The 18,287-nt window shown below is 42.2% G+C and overlaps 1 protein-coding gene across 32 annotated transcripts in view; it reads right to left on the minus strand.

The window, feature by feature from the left end:
* Positions 1-18,287, minus strand: part of SMYD4 (SET and MYND domain containing 4) — a 70,857-nt gene that overhangs the window by 38,589 nt on the left and 13,981 nt on the right. For 21 of the 32 annotated variants that reach the window (XR_014821539.1, XR_014821538.1, XR_014821535.1 and 18 more), the window contains exons 3-5: positions 11,143-11,287; positions 6,223-6,312; positions 3,711-4,875 (exon numbers count right to left, since the gene is read on the minus strand). Coding sequence is in view for 12 of the 32 variants with exons in the window: in XM_021067577.2 (XP_020923236.1) it covers positions 3,711-4,875; positions 6,223-6,312; positions 11,143-11,287 (1,400 nt within the window). In the remaining 20 variants the exon portion in view is untranslated. Of the gene's footprint in view, positions 1-2,503; positions 3,122-3,503; positions 4,876-6,222; positions 6,313-11,142; positions 11,288-18,287 lie in introns of those variants that run through there. The other 11 variants (XR_014821542.1, XR_014821541.1, XR_014821551.1 and 8 more) reach the window with 3 other exon arrangements.

Here is an 18,287-nt window from a genome sequence, read left to right on the forward strand (position 1 = left end):
GCTGTGGTGTAGGCCAGGAACTTCCATATGCCTCAGGTGTGGCCCTAAAAAGAAAAAAAAAAAGATACTGGTATTTTTTTGTTCAGAGTGGCACTACTTACAACAGCCAAGACATGGAAGCAAACTAAGTGTCCATCAATAGACTAATAGATAAAGAAGATGTAGTACTGGAGTTCCCTGGTGGCCTAGCAGGTTAAGGATCTGGCATTATCACTGCTGTGGCAGGCGTTCAATCTCTAGCCCAGGGACTTTTGCACGCTGTGGGTGCAGCAAAAAAAAAAAAAAAAAAAAAAAAAAAAAAAAAAAGGTGTGGTATATATGTATACAATAAAATATTACTTGTTGTAAAAAAAGAATGAAATATGAGGAGTTCCCAAGATGGCTCCGTGGTTTAAGAACCCAACTAGTATTCATGAAGATATGGGTTTGGTCCCTGCCCTTGCTCAGTAGGATCCCAAGTTACCGTGAGCTGTGTTGTAGGTCACAGATGCAGTTTGGATTTGGCGTTGCTGTGGCTGTGGTGTAGGCCAGCAGCTGCAGCTCCAATCTGATCCCTAGCTTGGGAACTCCCATATGCCTCAGGTTTGGCCCTATGGAAAAAAAAAAAAAAAAAAGAATGAAATAATGGCATTTGCAGCAACATGGATAAACCCAGAGATTATTATATTGAATGAAGTCAGAACAAATTGAATATACATCACTTAGACATGGAACCTAAAAACTAGTACAGGAGTTCCCATTGTGGTGCAGCGGAAATGAATCTGACTAGAAACCATGAGGTTGTAGGTTCGGTCCCTGGCCTCACTCAGTGGGTTAAGGAGCTGGTGTTGTCGTGAGCTGTGGTGTAGGTCACAGATGCGGCTTGGATCTGATGTTTGCTGTGGCTGTGGTGTAGGCCAGCAGCAGTAGCTCCAATTGGACCCCTAGCCTGGGAACCTCTATATGCCACATGTGCGGCTCCAAAAAGCAATAGAATAAAATTAAATAAAAACTAGTACAAATGAACGTGTTTACAAAACAGAAACAGACTCACAGACATAGAAAACAAACCTGTGGTTACCAAAGAGGGAGGGATAAGTTGGGAGTAGGAGATTAACAGAGGCACACTACCGTACATAAGACAGATAAGCAGCAAGGATTTACTGCATCGCCCAGGGAACTATGCTCGACACCTTGTAATAAACTGTATGTAAAAGAGTAATATATATATGTCCAAGTCACTGTGCTGTGTACCTGAAACTAATGCAATATTATAAATCAACTATACTTTAATAAAAAATAAAGAAAGATTTTTGGTATTTTTACTTCTAGTGTTATTTTTTTCTATGTCTATACTTAAAACATCATATAAGGAAGAATAAACCATGCATCGAATATTAGAAACTCAAAGACGAAGACAGAGGGGTTCCCGTTGTGGCTCATCATAAATGAACCCAACTAGTATCCATGAGGACACAGGTTCAATCCTTGGCCTCGAGCACTGGGTTAAGGATCTGGTGTTGCCGAGAGCTGTGGTGCAGGTCACAGATGCAGCTTGGATCCCGCGTTGCTGTGGCTGTGGTTGTGTCTGGCAGCTACAGCTCTGATGCCACCCCTAGCCCGGGAACTTCCATATACTGTGGGTGCGGCCCTAAAAAGAAAAAAAAAAAAAAAATGAAGACAGTCCTCTTCCCATCACTCCAGGTAGCAAATATTATGCTACGAACCTATTTCTCTAATCCTCTTGAGCCATAGAAAATACAGGTATTCCTAGGTATATATATTCTTCCTATCCAAAAATTCACTCTTAACAGCTTGTGAAAAATTTTACAGAGAACTCACCATACAAATGAAAAACTGGCTGTAATGCAATGTCATGCAAAGGAGCAAAAGCCTTTCGGCTAAGATTTTCTCACTGTAAGGAGGAGGCCGATAGAGGAAAGTGGATACAGAACAGTTTCGTTCCTCCCTATGGCTGTTATCCTGCCTCAGGGATTCAGCCGGACTGGAGTTAGTGGTCACTACTATTGTTTACCAGACAATAGTTGCCATAGTTTTTGGAACTCCTGACATTTATATCTCTTTTGTATGTTCTCCTAAGTATTTAAGAGGCAAGACATAAGCGTTGGTAGCTTTTCCACCATATAATCTGGAAGCTCCATATAGTATTTCTATATTCAGAAAAACAAAATGAAAACAGTATTTTTTTAAATGCCAGTGAACATACCCAAGGGAAAACATAATTCTGGAAAAACACTCAATGGATATATTTTAGAAGGTAGCAATGACTCAAAGCAGCAAAAGGGAGAGAGAGAAAAAAAGGTTAACCTGCACTGTGAGTTTGTTGTACTGTGGGATGTGGCCAGTGCTAATTTTGCTGGTCCATGTGCTTCAGGATGGGGAAGAGAGTCCTGCCCCAAGACACCTCTACTGAAATACCTATAGCACTATATACCCTGGCAGCCGAATTAAAATTAAAGATAAAAATATACAACAGAAGGTTGACAGGATTCTAGATTACCCCATGCGAGACAATCAATAGAGCTAAGCATGTACAGTTTAGTGAAGCCACATTTAATACTAATCTGCCCACAAAACCTAGGTGTAGGTACTACCCGATTCTTCCCCTCCACAAAATTAATTAGTGAAGCCACATTTAATACTAGTCTGCCCACAAAACCTAGGTGTAGGTACTACCCAATTCTCCCCCTCAAAACTGAAAAAAGTATAGTGAACTGATTGAACTGACACACATTATCTGCTAAAATAGAGACCACACAACAGAAATACTTGGAAACAGTTTCCTTTCTTATAATAGTATCTGTTGTCAGTAGAGTCTTATTAGAGATGGCACTCAGAGATGGTGAACCTAAAAAGCAAAAAAATTAGTATATATATATATATTTTTTTTTTGGTCTTTTTGCTATTTCTTGGGCTGCTCCCGTGGCATATGGAGGTTCCCAGGCTAGGGGTCGAATCGGAGCTGAAGCTGCCGGCCTACGCCAGAGCCACAGCAACATGGGATCCGAGCCGCATCTGTGACCTACACCACAGCTCACGGCAACGCCCGATCGTTAACCCACTGAGCAAGGGCAGGGATTGAACCCGCAACCTCATGGCTCCTAGTCGGATTCGTTAACCACTGCACCACGACGGGAACTCCAGTAGGATTTTTATCTTTAAAGTATTTTTACAAATGCATCACCTTCACAACTCTGTAAAAGTAGGTAGAATTAAGGTACTCATTTTACAGGTGAGAAAACCAGGGCAGAGTGGGATCAAGTAATTTAAGGTCATCTAACTTCTCAGCATAATCATGATAAGACAGCTGGTATTTCCCATTAGGCCACTGTTTTTTTTGTTTTTTTTTTTTTTTTGTCTTTTTAGGGCTGCACCCGCAACATATGGAGGTTCCCAGGCTAGGAGTCCAATTGGAGCTGTAGCCACCAGCCTACGCCACAGCCACAGCCACAGCCACAGCCACAGCAACTCGGGATCCGAGCCTCCTCTGTGACCTACACCACAGCTCACAGCAACGTCGGATCCTTAACCCACTGAGCGAGGTCAGGGATCAAACGTGCATCCTCATGGATGCTAGTTGGGTTCGTTAACTGCTGAGCCACGATGGGAACTCCAGGCCACTGTTTTCCTTTACAGTTCTTTCCTCCTAAAAACTTTAGCTACGTCAAGAATAATTATTTTAAGGCAGAAAAAAAGAGTTTTCCCCTTACCTGTCTGCTGAATGGCCGTGATTGCCTGAGCATTACACTGCAGCTGTAACATGTGTCTCAGCATGGCCACTCCCCAAATATTCCACTCGGGATACAACACAGGGGCCTCGGCTGCTTCCAGCTTCGATGACTTCAGACCTGCTGTGAAGGGCTGTGAACCGGCTGCTTGGAGCTGCCTGCCCAGTGCAGAAACACTTAGTGCACAGAGGAATTTGTGCTCTGGACTATGGTTTTCAGTATGGGGTAAAAGGTGGAAGACAGCGTTATAATTATTTTCATACTTTCCATCGATACCACATCCAGGAACTGAGGTCTCAACTGTTTTGCCTCTTTGCTCTCTCTCTCCTCCCAGGTCATAACTGAGTGCTTGTGCCAGATTCTTGCCTTCAGGGGAAGAGACGTCTCTGTTACACGTCTCACCACAAAGCGTCATTCTGACTTTGCCAACATCCTCAAATCTAGCTAAAAGTGTAGACCTCAGGGCAACATGGCAAAAGACACCCAGGGTGAGAAGCAGCCCCCCAAGAGAACACTCCACACTGTGGTAGAGGTCCCAGGCCTGCTGCAGACACTCTTGGCTGCAATACTTGGCATAGCTGCACCCATCACAGGGAACTGTGGCCAATGTGGGCTTCAAACACCGGTGACAGTAAAGGTCCCCATTGGTAACTCTGGTGTCCCACTTGCTCTCCAGGCCTTCGTGTCGTGGTGGCATTTCTCCTGGGTTAAGGACACTCACAAAAGCATCCTCTTTCACCAGAAGCTCGCCTGGGAGGATATCTTTTGTGGCGACCAGAGAGCGGCCTTTTAAAGGGTCCACGCGTAAGCTGACGGACGATGAGGCACCGCGCACGTGCACGTTCTCTTCCCTCAGCTCCATATCCTCCAAGGCCTTGGTGAGAAGGGCTGGGAAGGTTTCCGTGAGAGTCTCCTTTTCTTGTACCTTCCTTTTCAGACGACAGAGGGTTCTCTGCAGAATCTGAAATTGGGAAGCTGCTAGGGTTGGTGTGGCAGCAAAGTTACTCTCAAGGTCACTGATGGTCTGGCTCGCCTCCTGTAGTCTCCCCAGGGTCACCAGACACTCTGCCTTACGCAGCAGCATCTTGGGTTGAAGATTTTCTGGATATCCATGCGACTGCGCCCTGACGATGTCTTTAAGGCATGTCTGAAAACAGAAAGGAAATCCCCAAGTGACCCTTGGTCCCTAGTCTACAACGTCCACTTGAAAGTTTCAACAAAGATCGACAGTAAGTGAAGGGTAATTTTTTTCCATTTTTTAAATTTTACTGACGTATAGTTGACTAGTAAGGTTGTGATCATTTCTGCTGTACAACAAAGTGATTCAGTCAGACGTGTACACACATCTATTCTCTTTCCATTCGGGTATATCCATTTTGGAATTCTCCAAGAATTTAAATTAAACCCCAGAGTAAAGAATTTTTTGAGTAATCGTAAGTTCACATTTAGGCCCTTTGGACTAAGAGAAAAGAGTAAGAATCTTAACTCTAAGAGAGTTCCCGTTGTGGCTCAGTGGGTTACGAACCTGACTAGTATCCATGAGGATGCGTGTTTGATCCCTGGCCTCGCTCAGTGGGTTAAGGATCTGGCATTGCTGTGGCTGTGGTGTAGGCCACAGCTGCAGCTCCAATTTGACCCTTAGCCCAGGATCTTCCATATGCTGCAGGTGTATAAAGAAAACAAAAAAGAAAAAATAATAAAATTAAAAAAAAAGAATCTTTTTAACATTTTTTTTGCTTTTTTTTAAGGGCCGCATTCACGGCATATGGAATTTCCCAGGCTAGGGGTCAAATCGGAGCTATAGCTGCCAGCCTATACCACAGCCACAGCAAGGCGGGATCCAAGCTGTGTCTGTGACCTACACTGCAGCTCAGGGCAACCCTGGATCCCTGACCCACGGATCGAACCTGCATCCTCATGGATCCTAGTCGGATTCGTTACTGCTGAGCCATGACACAAACTCCCTGTTATGCTTCTTCTTTCTGTAAGACTTGTCCTTAGACCTCAATTCAGGGATGAGGAGAAAGCCACTCATCTAAAGCCTACCCCCTCATAGGCAGTTCCACTTTCCCGTTCAAATGCATATCGAGAATGAGAAGTAACACTGCAGGGGTATTCCTGAATATGCTCATCCGCTTCGTTAAAAAAAGAAACGCAAACAAGTAAACAGTCTGCAAACACTTGAAACCTGAAGTATTATTAGCAACATATCTCACAGCTGATCTTGACCCTGAGCACGGCTGACCCGCTGGATAGAGTCCACGGCTCAGTGGAACGTGGATGCTCTCTTGTCAACCCACAGAGTCACCTGGGGCGGGGGAAATGAATCAGGAGAAAGAACAAGTTGGGGAGGATATCAACTTGCTTCCCATTCAGCCAGCTGCAGCGGGGCCCCATTTCAGTGCTCTAAGGCCAACAACACAGGGGTGAAGGTCCCGTCCCCAAGGGAACCCTGCAGAGCCTCTCCAATCACACCAGGCATCCTGATACTCACTTCATACTGACCCAGGTGGAAGAGGGCTGCAGAGCGGTTGGCATAACACAGCGAAATGTCCTCAGTGCTGGGCCTTGAATGGGCTACTCCCTGCCGAACAAACGAACAGGTTAAAGGTATACATGGAAACAAGCATCTTCAGAGCTTTTTTTTTTTTTTTTTTTCTAATAGGGGCTCTGCTACTAAAGACTGTATGCAGTTGGGAAAGTTATGGATCTCTTTGTCCTTCACCTGCTTCATTTTTTTTTTTTTTTTTTTTTTTTTTTGTCTTTTTGCCATTTCTTGGGCTGCTCCCGCGGCATATGGAGTTTCCCAGGCTAGGGGTCGAATCGGAGCTGTAGCTGCCAGCCTATGCCAGAGCCATAGCAACTCGGGATCCGAGCCGCGTCTGCAACCTACACCACAGCTCACGGCAACGCCGGATTGTTAACCCACTGAGCAAGGGCAGGGATCGAACCTGCAACCTCATGGTCCCTAGTCGGATTCGTTAACCACTGCGCCACGACGGGAACTCCTGCTTCATTTTTAACTACCTTAGAGCTGAACTATGATGATCAAGTGAGGAAATAAATGTGCAAAGCACTCTGGAGACAAACTTCAGACACGGCTTCAGCCGCAAACAATACTAAAGGAAAATGAAAATCAAGGAGCATAGCCCTGCATATAACAAATTCACAAAACACGAAAGAAACACTGATGGTATGAGGGAAACAGTTAATTTGTATATAGATAGTCAAATGCATGAAAATGAAAGCAGAAAAGGGTACTTTTCCCCGGCATCAAATTGGTAAGGATTAATAATAATCCTAAAGGTGGCATCCCAAATCACTGGAGGAAAGACAGGGATTATTCAATAAAAGTATTGTGACAAATAGCCACTAAGGAAAAATAAAGTTGGTTATTGATATACGATAAACCCTTCATTAGGATAAATTCCAAATAGATTAAAATTTTAATGTGAAAAAAGAAACTATAAGAGGAGTTCCCGTTGTGGTGCAATGGTTAATGAATCCAACTAAGAACAATGAGGTTGCAGGTTCGAACCCTGGCCTCGCTCAGTGGGTTAAGGATCTGGCGTTGCTGTGAGCTGTGGTGTAGGTTGCAGACGCGGCTCCGATCCCACATTGCTGTGGCTGTGGCGTTAGGCCAGAGGCTACAGCTCCCATTCATTCGACCCCTAGCTTGGGAACCTCCATATGCCGCGGGAGCGGCTCAAGAAAAGGCAAAAAGACCAAAAAAAAAAAAAAAAAAAAAAAAAAAAAAGGAATTATAAGAGCACCAGAAGAAACTACAGGAATACTCTAATGTGATACTGGAGTGAGAAATACCTCTGTAATTATGATATGAAACCCAGAAGTCATGAAAGGTTAATAAATTTGACCACATAATAAAAAATTTCTTCGCAGCAAAACCCAACAAAAGTAACATCAAAGACAAATATTGAACTGGAAAAAATATTTGCAACTCCTATTACAGGCAAAGGGGTCATTTCTTTACTTTATGGACAGTTCCTGCAGATCAATAAGCAGACAACCAGTAACTCGTTAGGAAAATAAGCAAATGATATGAACAATTCTAGTGGGAAATATAAATGGCTCTTAAACAAATAAAAAAATGCTGAACCTCATTCATAATCAGCAAGTTACAAATTAAATTTTTTTTTTTTTTTGCTTCTTAGGGTCGCACCCACAGCATATGGAGGTTCCCAGACCAAGGGTCGAATCAGAGCTGTAGCCGCCGGCCTACACCACAGCCACAGAAACTCAGGATCTGAGCCGCATCTGGGACCCACACCACAGCTCACGGCAACACCAGATCCTTAACCCACTGAGTGAGACCAGGGATCGAACTCACAACCTCATGGTTCCTAGTCGGAGTCGTTAACCACTGAGCCACATGGGAACTGGGAACACCCGCCGAGAAAAGTAAACTCGATAGCAGATTGGGCTAGCGTAGGAGTGGGATAATGGGCATTCTCATACATTGCTAGTGGGAGTGTAAACTGGTCTCATGATTATGCAGGCAATTGAGCAATACACCTATCTCTTAATATATATATATGTTTATCTCCACTGACCCAGCAATTCCTCTTTTAGGAATTTATCCCACAAATAGAATCTTTCTACTACAGATATACGGAAAATAACATATTTGCAAAGTTTCTTATCACACAACTGTTTGAAATAGCAAAAGATGGGGAACAAATATTGATCTAGAGGATACTAATTATTATTTCCATATAATGGAACATAAATGGAAAAAGTGCAGTGCTGAACAATGTGTATGGAACGTTATTTATGTAAAAAAGTGTGTGTTTGTGTGTGTGTGTGCAGGAGTGGGAGATTATTCGTATTTATTTATATATGCCGAAGTACCTCTGGAAAGATACCTCTAACAATGATAGCGAGGTGGCTGGGGAACAGAGGAAGCTGACTGCACTGTATATTCTTGCACCTTTTTTTTTCTTTCTTTCTATGGCCACACCCATGGCACATGGACGTTCCCAGGCTAGGGACTGAATGGGAGTTTCGGCTGCTGGCCTTGTCACAGCCACAGGAATGCCAATCTGAGCCGTGTCTGCAACCTACAACACAGCTCAAGGCACTGCTGGATCCTTAACTCACTGAGCAGAGCCAGGGGATTGAACCCATACCTTCATGGATTCAGGTTCATTACCACTGAGCCACAATGGGAACTCCCCTCCAGCACCTTTTAAATTCTAGTTATGCAAACACATTTCTTATTCAAAAATAAATAGCTACAATGATGATGATAATGATAACACTGTAACAACCAGTATTACTTAGGATATAGCGGAATGAACATTCCCATACTCTGCTAGAAGGGATACAACTAGTTTTTTTCCTGGAGAACATTCAGCATCCAGTGCCAAAGGCTTTAAAACACATTCAATTGACCCGGCAATTGCCCTTCAAGGAATTTATCCTCAGGAAATAATCAGGTGTGTACAAATATTTACATAGAAAGATGCTCCTTGCAGCTTTATGATACTCAACAATCTGCCAGCATTAGGAGATGCTAAATCAAGCACAGTTCTCTGCAATGGAGCGCTAAGCCAGCCGTAAAAAATCATGTTCTAGTGGAAAATTTAATAACATGAGAAAATAGTCACAATAAATTGTCGAGGGGGAAAAAAGCAGGTTACAAAACAGTAAGTACAGCATTATCGCAATTTTGTAAAAGAACAACATATTTTCAGAGGAAAAAGCGGCTGGCTGGATGTAAGCAAAAATGTTAACAGTGCTTATCCGTGGTTATAGGATTTTTTTTCTCACTTTTTATGCGTCTCTATATTTTCCAAGTAAACATATATTACATTTACAATCAGACAAAAAAAAACACAACAAGTATTATTTTTAAAAAGAAAGAAAACAGCAGCTCTATAAAAAACTGCAAAGTACCATAATCACCAAAATACAAGCTTCATGGAATAGCAAGGCTCATCTGCCTCCACATTCTGAGCAAACCTTAATTTTTTGCCTGATATAGGTTATTTTACTTATTTTCCTTGAACAACGTCCCCTGTGATCACAATTATGATGCACATGCATAAAGCTGAAGAGATTAGCTCTGAAAAAGAAGCATTAAGCCATTTATCAGTGATCACTACAGCTAATGGATTTTAATTCTGCAGCAATCACTGATGCTTACATTATTCAGCTAAGCACTTTGTTGTAGCATTACAAAGCAGGACTTTGATCAATTTTAGAAGCTGCTGTGGTAGGTCTTACAGTTTTTAGAAAACGAATTCCAAACTTTAAGCATCATCCGCTAAAGATGCAGAGTAGGGGTACACTCTTCAAAGTCACACTCGTTCTTTTTTTTTTTTTTTTTTTTTTTTTTTTTGTCTTTTTGCTATTTCTTGGGCCGCTCCCGAGGCATATGGAGGTTCCCAGGCTAGGGGTCGAATCAAAGCTGTAGCTGCCAGCCTACGCCAGAGCCACAGCAATGCAGGATCCAAGCCGCGTCTGCAACCTACACCACAGCTCACGGCAACGCCGGATCCTTAACCCACTGAGCAAGGGCAGGGATCAAACCTGCAACCTCATGGTTCCTAGTCGGATTCGTTAACCACTGCGCCACGATGGGAACTCCCCTGGTTCTTTTTTAAAAAAAATTTTTATTATAGTTGATTTACAATGTTCCTCAATTCCTGCTGTATAGCAAAGTGACCCCCACACTCATCCTTTTAGTATATAAGGTTCACTGACGGTGCAGGGGGTCCATATATTCTTGCTTTTTTTTTTTTTTTTTGGCTGTATGGTAGCATGCAGAAGTTCCCTGGCTAGGGATTGAACCTATGCCACAGCAGTGACAAAGCTGGATCCTTAACCCACTGAGCCACCAGGGAATTCCTATGTTCTTGCTTTAAATCCATATTTATCTCTTAAAAAATTATGGAAGGAAGTCTCTTAGGGATTTTGTTCCAGTTCCTACTCTAAAAGCAAGACAGAAGGTTGTTAAAAACCACTATTCCTCCTCAAAACCTAGCTTACTGACGGTTAGTGTAATCATTTTTTCTTTTTTGTGTCTTTTTAGTGCCACACCCATGGTATGTGGAAGTTCCCAGGCTAGGGGTAGAATCATTGCTGCGGCTGCTGGCCCACGCCACAGCCATAGCAATGCCGGATCCGAGCCGTGTCCATGATCAATGCTGCAACTTGTGGCAACGCCAGATCTTTAACCCACCAAGCAAGACCAGGGATCAAACCTTCTCCTCATGGATACCAGCTGGTTTCATTAACACTGAGCCACAATGGGAACTCCAAGTTTTCTTTCTTAAATCCAACCCAAAATTAACAGACAAGGCTACCAGTAGCTACACAATAACTCTCTTTTGAAGAGATATGCATTGTTAAATTGTTGAGTGTCCCTCCTGCTGAGCTGGGGGTGTCTTACCTTGGAGTAGAGTAGTGTGGCTCCCATATAATCCTTCTCATGGAATTTTTTGTTTCCTTCTTCTCTGTAGAAAAGGGGAGCACCTGGGTCTTTTCCTACAAGGTAACCTCCAGAAAGCCTTTTTAAAAACATCTCATCCTCAGGCCTTCATGAAGAAAGAAAGAACAACAACAAAAAGCACAAATTTATATCAAGGAAAACGCCGAACCACTGCATGTGCAACAGGAGTGAGCGCCTTCAAAACACTGGGACACAAGAGGTCATGTGACCGGCAGAATACCTTGTGGCCTCAGAGATACAGGGTCTAGAATTTCTATTTAGGGAAATAGAATGTAATTTTTAAAATGATCGATCTCACAATTACTGGCCAATAAACCATTTCTTGGATAATGCATGATACAGAAGTGTGGATGTGGAGAAGGACATAATAATGGAGTCCTTGCACCAAGGCAAACTCTCCATCTAAACTCTGCTGAAAATACCTGAGGGAATGGCTGACAGAGGAGAGGGGGAAAGCGAGGGAAGAAGGGGGGGGAGGAAGAGAGAGGGAAGAGGAGGGAGAAGAGGACCAAAGAATGAATGAAAGTAAAGGAAGTAAAATGTTAACATTTGTGGAATCTGAAAGGGTATTGAACAGCAATTCTTTTTTTTTTTTTTTTTTTTTTTGTCTTTTTGCCTTTTCTAGGGCCACTCCCACGGCATATGGAGGTTCCCAGGCTAGGGGTTGAATCGGAGCTGTAGCCACCAGCCTACGCCAGAGCCACAGCAACGCGGGATCTGAGCCGCGTCTGCAACCTACTCCACAGCTCACGGCAACACCGGATCCTTAACCCACTGAGCAAGGCCAGGGATTGAACCCGCAACCTCATGGTTCCTAGTCAGATTCGTTAACCACTGCGCCACGACGGGAACTCCTGAACAGCAATTCTTTATCTTATTTTTACAAGTAAATCTGAAATTATTTCAACCTGCAAGTTTTTCAAGATAGGTATATGAATTCTCTAGTATATAAATAAACATACACATATAAATACATAAACATACACACACAGGCAACAGAGAATACATCTTTTTTCTAATACGGTGAAACAGTATAAAATAACCTAGACTACGCTCTTTGACTATACAATGTAGTGATGCAAATATGAATAACATGGAAACTAAAAACTTTCTTATAGCAGCTCTTGGGTCAAAGGGGAAATCACAGTCAAAACTTCAGAATGTTTAGAAAAGTGGTTTTCAAATTTTTGCTTACGAAGACCCACAATAAGAAATACCTTTCACATTGTGATTCAGTATGATGTATCTGTGTGTGTATATATGGAAATTTCACAAAACATTATTTATCTTTAGGTTATATCAAATATGATTTATTAACATTTAAACACAATATAGAAAAATCTCAAATAACGAAAAGAAAAATAAGGAGGGAAGTTCCTATCATAGCTCGGTGTAACAAGCCCGACTAGTATCCATGAGGATGCGGGTTTGATCCCTGGCCTTGCTCAGTGGGTTAAGGATCTGGCATTGCTATGAGCTGTGATGTAGGTTGCAAACTCTGCTCAGATCCTGTGTTGCTGTGGCTGTGGTGTAGGCTGGCAGCTACAGCTCCTATTCAATTCCTGGCCTGGCCCTAAAAAAAAAAAAAGGAGGATTTCTCTTGCCGTGCAGTGGTTAAGGATCAGGTGTTGTCACTGCAGCGGCTTGTGTCACTGCTGTGGCATGGGTTTAATCCCTGGCCTGGGAACTTCCACATGCCACAGACATGTCCAAAAAGAAAAAAGAAAAAAAAAAAAAAAAAAAGAGATTTTATTTCAATCAGAAGGTATGCTTGCATATTCTAAATTTATTCCAGTCCAGAAAATATGAGGATAATACCCCATGAATATCTGGTGCACCAGAGAGCCTATTCTTTGTTTGTTTTTGGGCTGCTTTAAATTAGGTTAAACCTGAAAATCCTATTCAAACAAAAAAGCAGTGGTAAACAGTAATAATAGCAAAACTCTTCTTGCCTAATGACAGATTATTTTTTAATCTTAATCCAAAACGATGATAAACTCAATGTTTTTGTAATTGTTCTTCAGTGTAATTAAGAACTAAGCTGCAATAATTCATTCTTCCGGCACCAAGTTTAACTCAGTAATTAATTCAAACTTTTGAAAAGCAAATAGATGTTTCAAGTTGTTTTTTAAATATTTCATATTTTCTTCTAGAATGTTATGACAAAAAATTTGAGGAAGTGAGATGGAAAAATTTTCTATGTAGTTTTCTTTTTTTCCCAGCCACATCTGTGGCATACAGAAGTTCCTGGGCCAGGGATCCAATTTGAGCTGCAGCTGTGGCCTATACCACAGGTATGGCAATGCCAGATCCTTAACCCACTGCACTGGGCCAGGGACTGAACTCATGCTGGCGGAGACAATGCTGGATGATTAACTCACTGCGCCACAGCAGGAAGTCCCTAATTAATTTTTTTACTATGGTAAAATATTTTAAAAATTGTCATTTTAAACCATTTTAAGTATATAGTTCAGTGGCATTAAGCACACTTCACAATGGTGTGCAACTGTCACCACCACCCATTTCCAGAACTTTTTCACCATCCAAAACTAGAACTCTGCATTCTTTTTCTTTTTCTTTTTTTCTTTTTAGTTCCACACCCACGCCATATGGGGTTTGGAGGTTCCCAGACTAGGGGTTGAACTGGAGCTACAGCTGCCAGCCTATGGCCTACAGCACAGCCACATCAATACAGGATCTGAGCCATGTCTTCAACCTACATCACAGCTCACGACAATGCCAGGTCCTTAACCCACTGACGAGGCCAGGGAATGAAACTGCAACCTCATGGTTCCTAGTCGGATTGCTTCTGCTGTGCCACGATGGGAACTTCGAACTCTGCATTCTTTAAACAGTAACTCTCCATTCCTCCCTTTCCCCAACCCCAGGTAACCACTATTTTACTTTGTGTCTATGAATTTTTCTATTCTAGGTACTTCATATAAGCGGAATCACAAAGTATTTGTCCTTTATGTCTGGCTTATTTCACTTGGCATAATGTTTTTCAAGACTCGTTCATGTAATGTGTACTAGAATTTCATTCCTTTCTTTCTTTCTTTTTTTTTTTTTTTTTGGCTGCACCCATGGCATGTAAAAGTTTGCAGGCCAGGGATCAAACAGCAGCAACCAGAGTCACTGCAGTGACATCACTGGGTCCTTAACCCAGTGTGCCACAAGGGAACTCTTCGTTCCTTTTTATAGCTGCATGTATACACCACAGTTTGTTTATCTTTCATCTATTAATGGACATTTGGGCTGTCTTCAGGCTTAGCTATTGTGAATAATACTGCTCCAAACATTGGTGTGCAAACATCTGTTCAAGTCTCATTTTCAATTCTTTTGGGTATAAACCCAGAAGTAGAGTTGTTGGATTATACAGTGGTTCCATTCTTAATTTTCTGAGGAACTGCCATTCTGTTTTCTTTCTTTCTTTTTTTTTTTTTTTTTTTTGGCTTTTTGTCTTTTAGGGCTGTACCCACAGCATATGGAAGTTCCCAGGCTAAGGGTCAAATCAGAGCTGTAGCCGATGGCCTATACCAGAGCCACAGCAACTCGGGGCTCTGAGCCTCGTCTTCAACCTACACCACAGCTCACAGCAATGCCAGATCCTTAACCCGCTGAGCGGGGCCAGGGGTCGAACTGGAGTCCCAGTGGATGCTAGTCGAGTTCGTTAACCACTGAGCCACGACGGGAACTCCACCATTCTGTTTTCCACAGTGGCTGTATCATTTTACATTCCCACCAACAGTGCACGAGTTGCTATTTTCTGACTGTTAGGTTTTTCCAATAGAAAGATAATTTTCCCTTTGTTACAAGTAATATTAATTAGCAATCTATGGGGCCATATTTTGAGACCATGTGATTAACCTGTTTCCCAGTTGTCTTTCTTACATGATTTGAGCATCCATTAACGATCATTGCCAGAAACATTTATGACACTGGGGGGTGACAAAATGGCGATTTTCTAATTCTATCATTATTTCTAAACTTATTATAATCTTCTGTAAAGACAAATGTTTCCCCCTTTCTTTTACTTATTTCTGTATTTATATGCGTATCATCATGGACTTAAAAAATTTCATTGTGGAGTTCCTGTTGTGGCGCAGCAGAAATGTATCCAACGAGTATTTATGAGATGTGGATTCGATCCCTGGCCTCACTCAGTGGGTTGAGGATCTGGCGTTGCCCTGAGCTGTTGTGGAGGTCACAGGCTTGGCTCAGATCCCAAGTTGCTGTGGCTGTGGCATGGGCAGATGTAGCTCCGATTTGACGCCTTAGCCTGGGAACCTCCATAATGCCATGGGTGTGGCCCTAAAAAGACAAAAACAAAAAAGAAAAAAAGTTTCACACCACTACCATCATTATACTTTTTGATGCCAAAATTGGCCTAAGTTTGGCCAGTCTTCAGACTGGCTCCTATGTTTTTTTACATAAATCCATTAGTCTTTCAGCATTTCCTTCATTTCTGGCAAAACAAAGTATTCTAGTTGAATCAGTAAAAAGCAAAACAAACAGTAAGGCAGTGAGTGTGGATAATGAGTCTGCTAAGGATTCCCTAGGATGCTGTAGATTATCAATGGGGGGGGGTTGCTTCATCTGTCTTAGAAGGTCTTCAATATTTTTTATTTTTTTAATTTTTGCTGTCTTTTTGTCTTTTTAGGGCCGCTTCTGTGGCATATGGAGGTTCCCAGGCTAGGGGTCTAATAGGAGCTGTAGCCGTCGGCCTACGCCAGAGCCACAGCAACGCAGGATCTGAGCTGCATCTGCAACCTACACCACAGCTCATGGCAACTCTGGATCCTTAACTCACTGAGCAAGGACAGGGATCAAACCCTCAACCTCATGGTTCCAAGTTGGATTCGTTAACTACTGAGCCACAACGGGAACCCCAGAAGGTCTTCAATATTGATGAAAGGCATCTAACTTGGGAAAACATTCCTCTAGGACTGTAAATGGCAAAAAAGAAAAATGTGTGCCTGGCTTTAAGCTTTAAAGGCCCAATTCACATTTTTATTTAATGGACATGCATCCAGAGATTAGAAGTTTAAATCTTTTTTGGTTATTTTATTTATTTTTGTTGCCCTGAGTGGGCCAGGGATCAGATTCAAGCCGCAGTTGTGACCTATGCCACAGCTGTGGTAACTATGGATCCTTAATCAAATGTGCTGGGCCAGGGATCAAACCTGTGTCTTGGTGCTCCAGACAGAGATGCCACTGATCGTGTTCTGCCACAGTGGGAACTCCTTTTTGGTCATTTTAGATTATGACTAAACAGTTTCACAAAAAGCTCTTCAGAACTAACTTAGCAGTTTCACAAACAGCTCTTCAGAACTAACTTGTTACACAGAGGGACGGGAATGAAGTAGTGAGAGATACACAAGACAAATAAAAATAGAGGCAATTATTAACTCCAGGGAAAATAAGAGTTGTAGAAGAATGGACATGTAGGAGTTCCCGTCATGGCACAGTGGTTAATGAATCAGACTAGGAACCATGAAGTTGTGGGTTTGATCCCCGGCCTTGCTCAGTGGGTTAAGGATCCGGCATTGCTGTGAGCTGTGGTGTTGGTTGCAGATCCCGCGTTGCTGTGGCTCTGGTGTAGGCCGGTGGCTACAGCTCTGATTAGACCCCTAGCCTGGGAACCTCCATATGCCATGGGAGCAGCCCTAGAAAAGGCAAAAAGACAAAAAAAAAAAAAAAAAAAAAAAAAAAAAAAAGAATGGAAGTGTAATTCAAAGCATATTTACATAGACATAGTAATATATACATCGAAATCTGGTTTAACCAGTATCATATTCTATTGGTTATAGATTATAAATTATAATATAGTTTTGACAATAGAATGAGGGAACAACAAAGTATTATACGTGTGAGTTGAGGGTAAGAGAGCTAGATTTGACATCTAAAATTAAAAATTCAGGAGCTCCCTTCGTGGCTCAGTGGTAACAAACCCGACTAGGATCCATGAGGAGGCGGGTTCGATCCCTCGCCTGGCTCAGTGGATTAGGATCTGGCATTGCCTTGAGCTGTGGTGTAGGTCGAAGATGCAGCTCGAATCCTATGTTGCTGTGGCAGTGGTGTAGCTCCAATGTGACCCCTAGCCTGGAAGCTTTCATATGCCGTGGGTGCAGTCCTAAGGAGCAAAAAAAAAATTAAAAAAAAATTAATTAAAATAAAAATTAAAAAAATAGCAGTACTAGCATACTGTTTAGTAATTTGAAATTAAATGCTAGAAGAAACAGTTAAAATAATTTAACGTAACCGTCTCTGGAGGACAGAAGTAGGGAAGAGTAAGACAGCGTTGTTTTTCTCTGAAACACTCTGAAACACTATATGCATATTACTCTGATTAAAAATTAAACTAAAAAAGAAAATACTAATAAGGTACCGGGTCTGGAGTTCCTGTTGTGGCTCAGTGGTTAACAAATCTGACTAGCATCCATGAGGACACAGGTTGATCCCTGGCCTTGTTCAGCGGGTTAAGTATCTGGCGTGGCCATGAGCTGTGGTGTAGGTCACAGATGCGGCTTGGATCCTGCGTTGCTGTGGTGTAGGCCAGAAGCTACAGTTCTGATTGGACCCATAGCCTGGGAACGTCCATATGCCATGGATACGGCCCTAAAAATCAAGAAAAAAGTAAAATAAAATAAGGTACCAGGTCTACATAATTTTACAGGATTTTTCTACCAGTTTTTTTTTTTTTTTTTTTTTTTGCCATGCCTGCAGCATGCAAAAGTTCCCAGGCCAGGGACCAAACCCATGCCATAGCACTGACAATGCCAGATCCTTTAACCACTAGGCCACCAAGGAACTCCTCTACCAGTTTTAAAGAATCAAATAATTCCTACATTACATAAACTATCTCAGAACATAGACAAAGATGGGAAGCTCTCCAATTCACACTGTGGGGCTATCATAACCCTGACACCAAGAATTGACAAATAGAACACAGAAAAAAAAAAAACCATGCAGGGTAGTACCATTTATGAACACAGGTATAAAAATCCTAAAAATAACATCAACAAACTGAATCTAGCTGTGTGTTAAAAGAAAGACAAATAATAACCAGAGTTTATCTCCAAAGC

The sequence above is a fragment of the Sus scrofa genome, chromosome 12 (assembly GCF_054392235.1).
Source record: "Sus scrofa isolate SSC_HxYL_T2T_F1_AM1 chromosome 12, Sscrofa_HxYL_maternal_Yorkshire_Landrace_v2.0, whole genome shotgun sequence".
NCBI lineage: Eukaryota > Metazoa > Chordata > Mammalia > Artiodactyla > Suidae > Sus > Sus scrofa.